This window comes from Orbilia oligospora (genome assembly GCF_000225545.1).
Source record: "Orbilia oligospora ATCC 24927 unplaced genomic scaffold scaffold00080, whole genome shotgun sequence".
Classification (NCBI taxonomy): domain Eukaryota; kingdom Fungi; phylum Ascomycota; class Orbiliomycetes; order Orbiliales; family Orbiliaceae; genus Orbilia; species Orbilia oligospora.
In genome coordinates this window covers 1,195,345-1,212,055 of record NW_011645637.1, presented here as the reverse complement: position 1 = coordinate 1,212,055, position 16,711 = coordinate 1,195,345, and the positions used below count along the sequence as shown (strand labels likewise).

The following is a 16,711-nucleotide window of genomic DNA, read 5'->3' as shown; positions in this document are numbered from 1 at the left end:
TTGGGATACTCGATAGTCTGATGTCCCTCGTTTAACAACTAAGATGTTACTAGCTGGTAAGCTTAAGCGGCTCGCAAGGTTGAAGGCGAGTATGATACCACATCAGGTGTCAATTTCTGTTTTTTTTTTGGCATACTTCAGGCCTTCTAGGCGAGACTACTATAATAATATATAGAAATTAAGCCGCCAAGGTTGCATCGATTGACTTATCGGTTTACACCTGAGCTTCTCGGCTTCAACCTATCGTTTACTGCGGGCAGTCAGGTGTCATTTCCAACACATATGGGGTGCAATCTCGTCAATAGGCTTTCGGTCGCATGGATTATATTCCATCCGAGCCGCCGAGGCATATCATCCTCTAAATGCAAATTTAAAGGGAATTTCTTAAAAATCCATAGAAGCTTACAGGCTATACCCCTGTTTGCGATTCCATGTTTGAAAATTTTAAAGTTGACTGGAAAGTAGCTCAGTTACCCTTAGCGTAGCTTAACTTAGCTTAACTCAGCTTGTCGAACACTGGCTCGGCAAGTCTAAGAGTTTGAGTATCAACAATCGGGGATCTGCGCCTGGTTTCAAGGTTATGTATGTGCCCAACAGAATCTTTGTGAGCCGCATGGGAGTCCAACTTGCGCGCATTTTCACCCTGATTGGCCCTCCCGGACCGGAGTTCGCAATTAATATTTGGGGTACGTCTCATTCATCAATTGATTCGGTAATATAAGGTCGTACAGTACAGTGCAGTCAATGTGTTCGGTGTTCGAGCTATTAAGGTATTGCTGATATCATAGATACCTAGGTAATCAAGTACGCTATAACGGCTACCTAGATAACCGTATGATTACTTGGAAATTACTAAAATATCACCGGTATATACCTATATAGCTGTCTGGTGTCGAGTCCAGCAGCTAGTTACATGGATACTAGCACTGTTTCGAGACGCCCATCCCTACGACGCTCAAAATACGACAATTTCAACACAGACTGCTAATTTGATCCGCTCTACACCTCATATTATTCTATGGGACGTTATATTTAAGGGCTACCGGTTACATCTACCACTTTTGTGGCAAAGCTTTTCCAAAGATCAAAGTACCAAGATACTGCGGTACAATCGCTTTCTTGTTTAAGCAATCCTCGTCTACTACTGGTCCCTGGAACTAAACGATAAAGAATCTAGAGTTCTAAAGCTCCTTGAGAGGCCTGCAACGCTTTTGGTAAAAGTTAATAGAAATGAATGGTGGTCTCGACACTAGACTGAACGGAGGAGGATGGAAGCCCAAGCTCAAGTTAGTTTACAAAAATTAACCCCTTACTATATACCCTCCAAACGTCATCCAAAAAGGAAAAAAAAGGTAAATCTAAAATACATACAAATAGAGGAAACCAGTAAGGATTTCGTATAATCCCCACCAGAGACCCCCAAAATTCTAATAGGTTATAATAACAATTGAAGTAGAAGAAGAAGAAGGAGAAGAAATACTACAAGGCTTCTCGAGCGTTGGGCCAAAGGAGACATCATCTTGACTTTTGGGTAGAAAAAAAGACAACATACTTTCTAATCCTATCCGCACCTATCATAAATTAACCTACTAGCCTTTTTAAACCCTTGAACTGTACCCCGCAAATCCTCTCCTTCCTTTCCTCCATACATGCCATTTCCTTGCCTCATCAACCCAGAGAACTGTGCTAGCAACACAAATCAACAAAACCCAATCCCTCGCTGCCAACGCCTCTGTCTGGAAAATCCACTGAAGAAACGGTAGGTAAACCACACCGAGTTGCCCCAGCACACTTGCCCCGACTGCCCCAACGAAGAATTTATTACTCGTGAGTTTGATTTCGCCTCGAAGGTATGATTTCCCTTCGCTGCGGCAGGTAAGAGCATTGAACATGTCGAAAAGGACGAAGCAGGTGAATGTCATTGTTGTGTCGCGTTTGGTGATGATACCATCAGCAGACATTTCTCGGATGTAGATAAGCATTGTTCCAGATAGAATTAGAAAAGCAGATGTAAAGACTCGTTGGAGGAGCGTGGTCGTTAGGATTCGGTCATGTCTTGATCGCGGCTTAGCGGCCATAACACCCTTATCGACGGGCTCAACACCAAGTGACTGTGCTGGAGGGCCATCCATCAAAATATCTAAACAATCAATTAGTACTGGTTCATAATATTAATATTTTGGACGGCATGAAAAGCTTACTAATCCAAAGAATCTGCATTGGGTTCAGCGGATTTTCTTTTCCGAGCAAAGTACTCAACAGTACCAATCCCAAAGCAGCAACGCTTGTACTCAACTGAAACGTCAAGAAATTTTGGATATTGTAATAAATTCCTTTGCCCTCTTCAATTGCTCGCAAAATAGTCGAGAAATTATCGTCGCTAAGAATCATATCGGCTGCTTCTTTGGCTACATCGGTTCCCATAATACCCATACTGATACCAATATCTGCCATTTTAAGAGCGGGTGCATCGTTGACGCCATCGCCAGTCATTGCGACGACAGCTTCATTAGGAGGAGCTTGCAGCGCTTTGATAATCTTGAGTTTGTGCTCCGGCGACGTCCGTGCAAATATGGTGGTTGTTTGTATCGCTTGTGCTAGTTCTTCATCCGTCATCTGGTCGAGTTCATCTCCTCGGATCACGGATCTTGAATGGTGACCGATAATTGCTTTCCCATTGGCTCCTACAGATGGGCTAACTCTACCTTCAATCGGAGAAGGTGGTAGTACTTGCATTCCAAGTTTCTTCGCAATACTAACCGCGGTTGTTTCCGCGTCACCAGTGATCATGATAACTTTAACACCACCAAGCATCAAACGCCGGATAGCTCTATCCACACCCTTTCGGGGTGGATCGAACATTCCAACAATACCCGCGAAAGTAAGGTCTTTAAAAACATCCTTGATATCAGAGCCAGCTGGTTTCTTTTCAAATTTCGATACGGATCCACTAGCAAAGGCCAATACTCGTAGTCCTTCCTCTGCCATTTTTTCAGCGGCGAATAGGGCTTTGTTCCTTCGAGCTTCGTCTAGAACTACCGGTCGTCCGTCACGAGTAAGGTAGGTATCGCAGCGCGCAAGAATCTTTTCGAGAGCTCCCTTGATGTATGCAGTATCTTGTGAAGAGCCAGCGCCATCGATGACGACGCCCATCCACTTTTCTCTAGACGAAAACGGCACCTCGGCAGAACGTAAAACACGAGGTCGAAGATCTTCTTCACCAAATGCATCCAAGAGATCTAACAGTGCGACATCCGTGGGTTGTCCAACAAATCGAGACTGTGTGGTATGCGGTGAGTGGGCTGAAAAGGCGGAAATAGCTTCGGCAGTATGATGAGCCGCGAGACGACCATTGTTACACAGATTTCCAATTCGTAGAAGAGTTCGCGTTGGCGCGTCGAGTGTGGAGGTCGAGGATTGCAATGATGTCTTAGAAACTGGTTCGGGAAGATCGCATGTCCAAAGCATTGTAACTGTCATATGGTTCATCGTCAGAGTTCCGGTTTTGTCACTACAGACGACGTTCACGCAGCCTAACGTCTCGACAGATGGCATCTTTCGAACGATTGCTCCTCGGTTGACCATCCTGATGACCCCTAGTGCCAGAGTAACGGTAACAATAATCGGCAAACCTTCAGGAATTGCTGCCACAGCCAAACTAACCGCCACTTGGAACAGTTCCAGCCATTCCCGCCCTTGCAAGAACCCGAAAAACACGATCAGCCCGATGATTCCGAAGCTAGCCATGGATAAGTCATGTCCAAGCTTATCCATAGAAACCTGGAGGGGTGTCCTAGGACTCTCAATCTCCGATAGCATGGCGTTGATCTTTCCAAACTCGGTTTGAGACCCTATAGAGACCACAATGCCTTGCCCATGACCATTCCTAACAAGCGTTCCCTGGAAAGCTATGCTGTGCATTTCTGCAATAGAGGGATCTGATCTTGTTGTGGGGTAAAATGGGGTTTCATCCGCTCCAGTAATCTCAACCGGGTCGCTCTGCTTCCTAACGGGCTCTGTCTCTCCTGTGAGATTGCTCTGATCGATTTCCAGGTCTGCCGCTTGCGTAATTCGAATGTCGGCCGGTATTCTGTCTCCTGTAGTAAAAGTGACAAGATCTCCAGGAACTAACAAGCTTGCACTAACAGTTGTTGAAGTTGGTGGGAGCCCTAACAGTTTTGCCTCATCTTCAGCACTTAAGCTTCTGCTACCTGGTGCATTCCCTCGGATGAGATGCGCGTGGTGCGGAACCAGCTTGTTCAAAGCCTCCAGCTCCTTTTCAGATCTATACTCTTGCACGAACCCCACAGTAACAACGATTATTACCGCTATTGTGATTGATACCCCGTCATCGTAATTGTGCATGAAGAAAGATATCGCAGCGGAAGCCAGTAATAAAAGAATCAGTCTCGACTCGACGAATTGTTTGGCAAATTTGAGCCATACTGGCTCTGGCTCAGATTGTGGTAGTTCATTGAGACCATGAATGGATTGGCGAAGGTGTACTTCAGCTGTTGAGAGGATGCCGTGAGAGAGGCTGGTGTGGAGGTCTAGCGCGACTTCGGTGGGTGTTCGAGTGGCGAGGGTTTTAAGAGGCGGCTAGAAACCAGTTAGTAACCACCATATACTCCTTATACACCGTACAACATGAAGGAGAGGAGAAAACGTACAATCTGAGTTCGAGCGCTCAGCGAGGCAGCACGAGGTCTTGTCATCGTGAGAAACCGAGGGATGAGGGTGTCGATAGCAATCGACCCCTATCCTGCTAACAGCCAGCCTGCCTATCCCTACTCTATCCAACGGCAAAGCCGAAGCCCCGCAATATCGCTACAGAATATACTCTGTATTAAACCGTGGTTTCGTTTGGATTGGTATGATATCGAAAGAGATGGTGATGTGAGTGACCGCCTAAGGATGGTAGCCTTGGACCCGTGTCTATCTTTGTATCGTGTAGAATCGAGTCGTTCCCGTAGAAGCTATTTTGATCTAAATACTGCAGACTTTTGTATAAGCACTTATGTACTTGATGATATTCAAGCCGTTATCAGATGCGGTGAAAGGTGATAGTGGTGGCGCTGGCGGCGGTGGTGATAGTGAAATTGACGAATTGCGGTAAGCTTTGTTGAGTAGGATGTTGGTTCCAGGCTGAGGTCATACCAAGCCAATTGGACTCCCTAAACTTCGAGTTCTCCCACCATTCAGTTTTGACTCCCACGATGGTGTCTTCGAAGCCTTGAACCTCAATCGGACTTGTTATACAAAAGAATACGGTGTCGAGATTCCCTACGAAGAGAATGTGATCGGTTGGATTCGACAAAGGGAGCTTTAGACACGTCGCCAGAAGCAGTTAAAGAACCAGGGGTCAACGCCGTTTAAGACCGCTTGGGCCGTCGGTACTAGTCTTGGCGGCGATATATCCAGGTTCGCAGTTCTGCCCAATACTTGGTAACGACATTGCGAATTGCGGCAGGTGCTCGAGAATATAGTTTTCGAATGCAGGATCTTGTCAATAACTTTAAAATCCAGCCGCTTTTAGGATATAGATCGATTCGGTGGATTTTCTGTTGGACCCATTAAGACCTTGTCATGTCGTGTATGCGAAAAGGGTGTCGTGCCACAACCTCCGTCACAACGCAATCATTGTTGTATTTTATCGCCTAAATTACGACAGGACATGACGATAGATCAGGATACAGTCGCTATGGTGTTTTATTACGAGGCCTGTATACTACTTAGTAGTTATCGATATTCGCTTGCCTTATAACTAGTCAGGCTTACATGCAAGATTCTCTAGCGTGAGATCTTGCCTTACGTAACAGGTATTTAGCTGTCATTTCTCCAAGTGTACCGGAATCGAAATTTATCCATGCTACTTCGTATATACCTTGGACAAAGCCCAACTTTGAGACCATAAAACTTTCAAACGAGGATATATATTGGCGGTCAGGCTGCGATATATAAATCTAGGATTATGAAGATATTTTTTCTTCACAAAGTTCATAATCAGGATATTTTAGGCAGGCTTGCCTCTCGCATAGCTCATTACTTGTAAGGTTCTAACACACCTCAAAAATCCAGGGAAGTGCACTAGTGTTTCAGATATGAATGTAGTTCTGTCAAGTTAAGTGGCATACATGGATAATTGGCATTTAGTCCAAGTGCTATTCTAGCCCTAAGAGTTATTAGAAAGAAACTTAAGAAAGTTGATGCGAAATATCCTGACCCAGGTGTGGGCCGGGCCGAGCTAGGCTCTCAAGCAGTAGTACTATACTCTTATCCATCTTGACTTACAAACTCCGTATCCGTTATACAAATTCCGCTGTCCAAAGGCTTAAGCCGATCCAGCTTAGTCAGCTTATATTACAAGCAATATATATCTCGATTGATATCAATCGATTCTCAGTGCAGTGCCCCAACGCAATTCTGTGGCGCAGATACGAAAACGGTTGCCGGAAAGCCTTCCGCGCTCATGACCCTGTATGTAAGTACATCAATATCATAACCTTGATAATTCTATTCATTTATACCAGACGTCAGTATAATAGGGATTTTATAACACGGGAAGTTCTATCGTCGTTACGTCTCATGAAATGCGAGTTTACACCAATACAACACAGAGTAAATAATTCTGGGTGCACCGATGGATAAATCATGAATCTATCACACCTGCGAGCACCTAGCACTTAGCGGCTAGATTTCGTACTCGAATTTATCTGCTATTCTGAAAATCGATCCTATTTGAGTTGGGGTTAAATGGTTTTTGCACAAAATTGAAGTGACTTCCAAGGCTGTCGGACAGGTGAACCTCCATGTATAATAGCACTCCACTGTTCATGCATCAAACAATCAAATTTGCGGGGCTATATATGGAGAATGGGGTAGAGGTATTTTAAATTTTGGCTGGGGTAGTTTTATTAATATCTTAACTAAGCATCCCAAGGCCGATGTGATAGAATTCAAATCTATCGGATGAATTGTCGCACTCGACCATTAAATCCGCGTATATGAGCATAGTTTATACCATGCATACATTAGGTAGTATGTCCCCAGCCAGCCAATTGAGTCGAAGGATAATTATTGAATTCGTGGTATTACATAAAATTATTCTAGCATCGACGCATTAGACGTACTACCTAGCATCAATTTTCAAGATAAGGCTCGAGATAATCACACCACATGATCAGACTTTGGAAGGCTACCATTTGAATGCTTGCGGGTATTTGGTCATCTGAAAGGCTCGTGTAATCCGAACTCATGCAGCTACTAATGCATCACATAGCTATAGTAACAATGTGGACTGCATGCTTGCGACCGAGGGTTTCCCCGCTAGTATAGCATAAAAAACAAGGTTTCCTTGGATAGCATAATACCTGGTTATGCTTGCATTTAATATATTTCTCGCGGAGCCGTCGATATTGATCAGTGCGTCAGGATCCTTTCATTAATTCAAAGGAGCAGTTATGCATATTATATTAGTGCGTCAATTTTTGGGTGCCTGAACACTATGATCAGTCCATGGTATTGCGGAGACTGTCCGTTCGAGTTATATTTCCAGTAGTTAGACTCTAGACTAAGGATCGACAAGAGGGGAACCTCCAAACTGTTATTAGTATCCAGCTTTAGCCCACCAAAATATCGAATGCTTCAATGAACGTTCGAACTAAAAAAATGTCCGTTTTCCGGACCGAAATTTCAAAGCCTTGAAGTGGGCCAACTCCGACGCACGGGCGCACTGAGCAGTTTTAAACCTGGTGCGTATTAATATTACTTGGTATTATAGGTCATGGTCACAGCATGGTTTGTTCGCTGCACGCGGGCATGGACCACTTTTTGACAGGACATTCACACCCTTTTCGGAGTTTGGAAAATCCGAGAATTTGAGAGCTATCCTGCACAAAGAGGGAAAAAAAACGTACCGCGAAATTTAAATTCAGATTCCTTCTAGACGTTCGCTAGAAATCCTCGAATCGTTATAAATTTCCTACCGGGTAAATGATGTTCAGACTCCGCAAGCTTCCATGGTCTCCACACTGTTGCATGAATTCATGAATGGAGCAAACATATGTCTAGCGTTTACTAACGAATCCACATGGTCGTACTGCGTATAGTAGCTGGCGCAAGCTATCCCTCGAGTAATTAAGAAGAATCGAAATCTATCCCTGGCACACAGGACTTCAATACCCCAAAGTTTCTCCAGCGCCCCACTCTGGGGGACTCCGACCCAAGTCCAACCTCCGTCTTATTGGTTAGCTCCCCACTGACTTACAGCCGTGGTTTCACGATTTAACCGTGCCCAAGCCAAACGTCTCTGTGTTGAGCGAGCTTTCGGACGCCTCCACCGCACAGACCCTGGTCCTTTGCCTGCATACAGCCGAATCTGTCGGGTCATGCTGGTGTTATGGAAGAACAATACGAACCCTCCAAGAAAAAAGCTTTTGGGGTTCGTCCGGAGTGTGTGTGGGTAACAATGTCGATAAAACCCAGATTTCATCCGCGATTTAAAAATTCTTGCGGGGCCAGCTCTTTTGCCCAGGCGTGGATGATGGGTCTTGAAGCGGAGCCCTATTCCGGCTGTTTCCCAAATATATACCGGGACTGCCGCACTCGTCCTGGTCACACCTCCAGCACGAGTTTATGATCTACGATTCTTTCTTACTGGTCACTCAACCGATAGTATTCCTGGCCAAAACTTGGGGTGCAGTGTGATTAAGTGTGATTTGGTTAGAGACACCGCAGAAAAGGGGATTTAACGATTTGAACTTTTTAACAAATTACAAAAACAACATGGAGGCCATGGATTTCGTCCGACGCGCAATCGAACCCAATGAAAACGGTTGGCCATTTGGAACCAATGGGTTAAAATCTGGTCAATGGAGGTCGAATCACACATCGACGGTTTCTATCGTATACGACCAACCGACAATATTAGTTCCTTGGCCATGGCTCCTCGTCAGCTTCACCCTATCATTCTTAGTAGCATTATGGGGGTATTATTCGACATTAAAACAACGAAATGAAGCCAGAGGCGAAAATTTAAGAGCAAAGATTACACTTACAATATTACTTTTAACGACGGTTCGATCGATAGCGACGTTTATCCTTACTATCAAGACTTTCCTACCAGAGCCAAACCGCTATCCGCCAGCCTCTGCCATCGCTGCACTATTCATTTCCACTCTTTCGAGCGCTCTAGATTGCGGGCTACTCTCCGCTCGGTTCTATGGAGCTGTCTTTAAGAGAATCGCCCAGCTAAATGCATGGATAACTTTTGCATCAGTGGTAATGACGTTCATATTACCCTTTGTCAAAGGCGCATTCGAGTATGGATACTACAGTCTCACGGGTGGCAACTGTCCGGTAGCTGTATGGATGTGTCCGCTACAACCTTCAGTCGTTGGATGTCCCGACGATTTCGCCACTCGAACAAACTCACAGAGAGCAGAGTTCTGGGGCGCTACGGTTCGAAATGTGGATAACCTCGCCCTGACGGTTACATTCACATCTCCTTCCGAACTAGCTCTTGCAGTTCTTGCAATCTTACTCGGAGCTTATATCACAATTTCCGGGTTTCACCTCATTAGCCAAACAAGGGATCTCATCGAGTATGTCTGGAATTATCGCCAAGAGGTGGAACGAAAGAAGGCTAGGGAACAAGAAGCCAACTCTGAGGAACTGTACTTCGTCGGTTCCCTCAAGCGGGAGAAACCAAAGGCGCCAATTCGAAAGGATGCATCTGTATTCATCCTTCTCTCCATCCTAGTTTTCACCTTCGTCTCGGTTCCACTTCATGCATACCAAGAATCGAAGCCAAAGGATATCATTATCGTCGACGGATTCGGGAAGAAAGATACCGTAAGGAAAGAATCAGCGGGTCCGAAGTTTAGAGAGCAGGTGCAGAAGCAAATTTCGGGAGAGAATACGGATGCATCAAGTTGGGTAGATTGCTACACGCTAGGGGCACCGTCGTCGAAAGACGGTTTCATGAAAACTTGGATTGAACTTCAGAAAAGGGAACCTTTGACTTTCCTAGCTATGTTATAATGATCACTTCGCTTATTTTGTTTACTTGTACATTTTTGCGACGCGATGCTTTTCAATTCTTTTGTATGAATAGTTAGATCAAATCTTTGTAGATACCCGAATAAAGCATTAGTTTCTTTTAGCATCAAATTTTCGCCAGGTGTATGTTCCTGATAATATCGAACTCAAGCAATATGTGGACATGTGTTAACTACTTCTAGCATAACCGGCAGTCAAGTCTACGCTTATATATTTATAACCGTGAAATTTTGAGGTCTATATATATCTACTCTGGGAAATACGATAATCAAGGCTTCAGTAACTCTAGGAGTCTTAGATCTTTTATTCTTAGATTTGCATTCCTTTTTATCAAGAACCGGTACTGAGGCTGGTGAACACATATACAGAAATTCACTAACGGACCTACATTGCTATAAAATTTATAGAACCCGACCTCATCAACTCCATGACCATATGAATTAAGTAGACTTTATGCCTCTGATTAGCTTCTCGATTAGTACATCGAAGGGTTCGAAAAACAAAAAAACGAAAAAAACAACAAAAAAAAAAAAAGTTATGAAGCCCAAGTAACAAAATCTTTGATATCGTGGTCCTGCATGACCAGTCAAGAAGCGTGATGTATACTATAACAAACTAAACCTAAATAACAACTATGAAATACCCTTTTATACGTTTGAATGAAGTCAACTAAAGATCTCAACCCATTATAGTACCTTCATCAAATTTCTGAGGAGAAGTGTCCTGTCAACAAGCCACTGGCCGAGGAAGGCGTTTTCGGCACCAGTCATAGCCCGTCGAATGATAGCCATCTTTCCGACGTTTCCTCTAACGGCACGGGCTTCAGCTCCAGCCATAAGCCCCATCAGGACGAACATAGCACTGCTAGGGTCATCAATCACACTATATAAAGAGAAAGCACCAATTGCAATATTACCGAGTGACGAAAGAACCCTTCCAGTCATCGCGAACCCGATTAATTTCGCATAGGAGCCAGCGGTAGGCAATAGCCACAGGAATCCTGAAACCCAGGTTAAAATTGCAGTTTGCTTATCCTGTTCGATGATTTCGTCTGCCATCTCGATGATTTTTCTCATGGACTCAATGGCTGTTTGGGTCATAAAGACTGGAACCTCAGACGCCGCAAGCGCATCTTTAATTTCGGTTGCGTTACCATCCCGCGCGACGTCTCGGAACACTTGAACCAAAACCTTTAGGTTGTCAATGGATTCTCGAATCAACCTTGCAGGACTTGGGGCGAGACGACTCTCGTCTAAGACTGGGAACCCGTACCAGTACATTGTACAGGCTTCGCCGCAGGGCCCATGTGGTGGCTTATCTGATGGTATATCCTTGAAATCGAACCAACTTGGGTCCATTCCAGTCTGGTCACTGACATCTCGCTTCCAGACGGCCTCATCCTTCAGAACCCATTTAATAGATGGTTCGACAGTGTTATCATGCCAGGTCGGACGTGCTCTCGGACAACTAACTTGCTCATCGCCAGTTGAGAATGGTCTGTAGCAGTTGAAGTACGTGTTTGAATTTACTAGGACCCAAGGAATAAACTCTGGGACAAGAGTGTTGTTGACGTATCTAAAGTAGAGCCACCATTTTCTTTGATAGTCGTCGGCCAATATGTTTTCGTAATCACTAATAGCCTTCTCTAAGCTGTTCGCCTGGGCTTTGAGTAGGTAGATGTTCATGCAGCGGTCGGGTATATTGTTCTTGTCGTTATTGATCTCATCTAAAGTATTGTAATTCTTATCGCAAGGCGCAAGGGTAGGCGTCGCAGGTGGTTTTGTAGTGGTGGTTGTTGATTTTGTAGTGGTCGTCGTTGGTTTCGGTGTAGTTGTCGGAACCGGTGGGCGACTGACGAAAGCTTGTAAGTCAACAGCCCAATCAGTGATACCACCCATGTTCAAAGACGATCTATACCAGCTTGTTCTGCCAGCCTTGTTCTTGTCATCCATGTATGCGACCCATTCGGTATTATTAAAGACGACAATATCTGACGTCGACTCCGTATCGTAAAGCTTTTTGGCGCTCGGGTTCAGGCGAAGAATTTCGCCGATTTCAGCATTTGAAATGTAACCCCGAGTTCCCGTACATCGCCCTGGCATTGCGCCTGATGCTGGTCCAGTGAAGGTGCACATTGGACCTGTGCATCCAGCTTTAGTCATCTTGAAGGATCGACCGTAACTGGAGACGCCGACGATAACTTTGTTAGACGGAATACCAGCTTTGGTAATCATGGATAGAGCGTTTAAAGTTTCTGTAGTATTGACATGAGAGCGAAGACAGTTACCGGCAGGGCATCCCGGAGAGGACCACTTATTACCGTAGTCCCACTGACCATGAAGATCGTATGTCATATAAATGACATAATCCAATACTGGTGCAAAGTCCTTGAGGGGATGGAAGCCTTGTAGATACCAGAATGATGCTGGGACCGCAATTGACAGTGTTTTTCCGGCAGGTAGAATAGCACGGACCATTTTGAGGAACTTCAAGTAGTTAGCACCATCGTTCTTTCCACCTGGTGGAATTCCAGGAATATCTGGTGCACCAGGATACTCCCAATCGAAGTCGAGTCCATCGAGATTGTGCTGTTTGAGGAAGTTCACAGCATTGGTCGCAAATGTTTGACGGTGAGCGTCTGTGACAGCTTCCCGGAAGATGGGATAAGAGTCTTGTTCGGTCGAGAAGGACCAACCACCGAAGGATATGATCTTTTTGATACCAGTCATTTTCTTAAAACGATCCCATTCCCCTTGAACACCAGAAATGTCAACCTTGAAGTCTGTGGTGATTTCTGCGAAGGCGTAATGAATGTGAGTGTATTTGCTCTTGTCGATGAGGTCGACTGGCATCTGGAGACAAGGTCTCTTGGGGGCCCAGGCTTCGTAATATGCAATAGAGAAGAAGTTGGCTGGCTTAGCAGCTTTGATAACATCGGTTCCGCAGTTTGAGATACATCCGTTTACTCCAGGAGCCGACGTACCCGGGGCACCAGTAGGCGACTTCGAAATGGTGCAGAAGTCGGAGGTAGTACCACATTGGCCCCAGATATTGCAACAGGCGTTTAACTTGCAAGGATTGAGGGAGGCGAGTGTTTTTCCTGCGGCAGGGGGCTTCGAGCCCGGAACTTGGGGTCCGCAAAGTGCGTTAGAAACAGCTGCGGGCATGGGTGGATTTCCAGTGCTGAGGCACATCCTGATGCCTGCCAGAAGATTATTGCATCCTGTCCAACCCCACGTCTGTTTGTTAAAAGTTTCAAGGTTGGCAACAGTGAGGCCATTGGAAGCTGCTATAGCTGCACAGTAGTTACCCGACTTTACGACAACCGATGCACAAGTACCGTCGGCAAGTGGCTTTGGCCTGAGATCGGGTAAAGTGCCCGAATTACAGCACACCGGCTGCCCGACAGCGAGAGTGGAGCAAAGATTGGCTTTGGTGTTATACGACATGAACTTTGCTCCGGTAATTTTGCATTTTGAAGCTAATGTTGCGCAGGAGTCACCAGAAACGACTTTGATGTAGCTGCAGGTTGCTCTGGGCCCGAGTTTATATTTTTGCCAATTGCTCTTGGCCCTGTAGTTTTTCGCAGGGGAGACGCCCTTGTTGGCTGCGAGAATTGCTGAATTAGCAACTTTTAGTTTCAACTTGGTCCATTCTTTTGTTTCTCGTTCTAAACCAGTTACACATGCAGAGTCACTCCAGCTTCTAACAACACGCTGGACGTTGGCGAGGTCTCCTTTAGTGTTCACAACTATACCGAGCACATAATCGGAATCAGGGCCGCAGTATTGGGCGAGAGTCGTCTCGGCAATACCACCGGATTGAATCTGGTCAATGAACTTTTGGACAAAAGCATCTGCAGCAACCTTGTTTTGAACGTTTCCGCCAACATACAAGCCGACTACGGTTTTATTCGAGTAACCAAAATTGATGACAGTTCCACAGTTTTCGGTCGTCTTGAGAAAGTTTTGAACTTGCTTTGCGGCCGTGATGACATCGCGGGATTTACCAGAGTCTCTAGTACCAGAAGATGCGAGGGAAACGGCAGCTTCTGTCTGGCCGTTTTCTTGACAGGTATTCACGACAATTTCTTGGCGTTTGGCGTTTTGACTGTTATCAATAGTACAGGCGCCGATTCTGACGGTGGTGTCTGGGCTATCAAGGGGATTGAAGATAGCAAAGTCGAGTAAGAGAGGTTGATTACAAGAGTTCAAGCGCTCCACACTATCATAAACTGTCCAGTCGGCAGGTTTGTTACCAACCTCTGAACACAGTTGTGGACATGCCTCAAGAGCAGAGATAAATGTTTCTTCAGCTGCAGCTTTTAGGGCGGCTACTACGAAGAACGCAGCTTGATAGAGCGCAAGGCGCCCTATAGAAGGCATTGGAAGTGATTCCAGAGTTTAGATCCCTGAAGATCTGAACTTGCTGAGGATCAAATAGAGGAGGGAAGGGATGAGGTGAGAAGCACGTTTGCTATGCTGATAAAGAGAAAGAATCTGAACTGGGGGACGCATGCCTGAATTTAAATGTTTTTGAACAGGCAAATACTCAACTGTTTAGTAGTATGCATATATCCAAGTTCTCGGGGACAGGGTTTGCTACGGAACCGCGTTTTCCGTCATGATCAAAGACTACGGCATGACTCTACTGTTGGACTAGGTGGAGTCAGCAGCAGCAGACTCAATCAGTCGAACTCCGAACTCCGAGCTCAAAATGGAAAGAAGTAATGCAATGTATGGCCGTGGCGTTAAGTTGATCCAATAATGACTACCATCTAGCGATTTAGCCTTAGGCCAGCCGTAATCATTATCAACAAAAAGGAAAGAACGGACTGGCCAGGCCGCTTCGCGGATCTACCAGTTAAGTTAACTTAACCTGCATTGGGTATCAGTAGTGACAAGTCGGGTTGGGCGAAGGGCACATACGGGAGATTTTTTTACAGCCTGACAGGGGTCGAGGAGGCTCAAGCTGCAAGATCCTGCGGAACTAATATGCACATGCGGCGTTCAGACATGAAATCCTCGGGGTTTTGAGGATATTTGCAGCGTTAAATTTGTCCAATGAATGTGTGTGGTCTTTTTGGCTGTGTTACTTTTTCGCTAAAGTCACCAAATCGGTCTGCCTGCCACTTTGGATCAATAAAGCTTGGCGCGGTTGGTGCCTCCACCCAATTAGACTGGCATACAGCCGCTGTGCCGCTCGCCCACATGAATCTGGCTGGAATAAGCTGATAAGGCACATCTGGTATTCCCTAGCTTGAAGGGCAAAGTTAGATTTTGCATGGTGGATTTGGGGAGTTCAAACATGCATAGCCACGGGCCAATCGGGGATCGACCAGAGCGTGGTGCCGCATACTGGCAGATATGTAGGAGAATATGGGGGTGCGGTTTCTTCCATAGCTAGGCCATATCTAGTACCCGGTCGTCGGCTTTGGATCCTTAAATCGAACCACATTGTGAATCCGATCGATATTGCATTCACCCGATAGGATGAAGGTTGGTTGCATAGTTAATTTGTGGAGGCTGATATATATATACGAGATCTTGGCCAATTTAGCGCCTAACTTGGGTGCGCTCCTCGGCTTACTTCAAACGGCAGGCGGTATATCTACAGCAATCGTGGCGGCGATGTTAGCATTTGTATCTGATCGTAAAGACGAGCTTTATATCAGGTGACTCTGCCGCAACAAAAATACATTTTTTTGCATGCAAGCTTACCTCGCCGGCGCAGGTCGAAAGCCTCCTCTCCATTTGAAAACGGTATCACGGCGTTTGTTCTTTCTTTCTTTTCTTCTTCTTTTTCTTTGTCCCAGTTCCCATATGCCAGTTTGCAAACATGCTTACATTATAACCGATCTTAGGAACAAAGTGTTTGTGGACAGTATAGCTAGTTCGCAAGCCGCTGATCCACAGGCCGCTAACCGTTATAATCACACGTATATCTGACCAGCTTCTTTTTGGCAGTAAGCTGGCCTGGTCAGTTTATCGAGCTCATGCTGGCACTAGTTAGTCAGCGCTATAATTCATAAATAGGAAGAATACTTGGTCAGCTAATGTATATCAATGTATATCACTATATAGGGAACAAGATTTTTTATGGAGATTTATAAAAATAATGTTGGACAGCTAATTTTATTTAATATATTCACTCGCAAACTCAACCGATAGCTTATTTAAATACCAAATTTATATATAAGTACTTAATAATATATATGATCTAAGGGTTACGGTAGTGTCAACCTCAGCTTGCCGAAGCGTTTTAATACAAGACTAGTGCCAACCGTGGGACGGGAAACCGCCTCAGCAGCAACTAAGCTTGGGGCTGTATGGCGCAGCAAAAGCCACACACACACACATACTACCGCAAGCTCATACCGCGTAAAATTGGAGTGCTTATATATATGCTAGGATATGATATTCCATCCCACGACCAACGCTGGATGAGAATGATGACTTTACGATACACAATATTCAAAAACTTTGGATAGATCGAAATACAACTTGGAACAAAATATATATACTAGAACAATGAATAGACTTCCCGTATGACTTCTAGATATTTATTGAAAATTCCACCCTTCTTAAGATCCTGATCTCTATCTTCCATATAATCCAAAAATCGCCGATTGAATATCCGAGTTATTCAAACT

General features: G+C 45.0%; 3 protein-coding genes across 3 annotated transcripts; 1 reads left to right on the top strand and 2 right to left on the bottom strand.

Annotated features, from left to right (window-relative positions):
- Nucleotides 1-1,598: 1,598 nt before the first annotated feature.
- Nucleotides 1,599-4,715, bottom strand: AOL_s00080g344 (uncharacterized protein; the record flags this gene model as incomplete). The annotated part of the gene is made up of 3 exons (XM_011124719.1): nucleotides 1,599-2,140; nucleotides 2,202-4,599; nucleotides 4,671-4,715. 3 exons carry the CDS (start codon nucleotides 4,713-4,715, stop codon nucleotides 1,599-1,601), a joined length of 2,985 nt encoding a protein of 994 aa, XP_011123021.1.
- Nucleotides 4,716-8,784: 4,069 nt separating this feature from the next.
- AOL_s00080g343 (uncharacterized protein) lies at nucleotides 8,785-10,041 on the top strand (the record flags this gene model as incomplete). Its single annotated transcript, XM_011124718.1, has 1 exon — nucleotides 8,785-10,041. One exon carries the CDS (start codon nucleotides 8,785-8,787, stop codon nucleotides 10,039-10,041), a length of 1,257 nt encoding a protein of 418 aa, XP_011123020.1.
- Nucleotides 10,042-10,745: 704 nt separating this feature from the next.
- On the bottom strand, nucleotides 10,746-14,444 carry AOL_s00080g342 (uncharacterized protein; the record flags this gene model as incomplete). The annotated part of the gene is made up of 1 exon (XM_011124717.1): nucleotides 10,746-14,444. One exon carries the CDS (start codon nucleotides 14,442-14,444, stop codon nucleotides 10,746-10,748), a length of 3,699 nt encoding a protein of 1,232 aa, XP_011123019.1.
- Nucleotides 14,445-16,711: the final 2,267 nt, after the last annotated feature.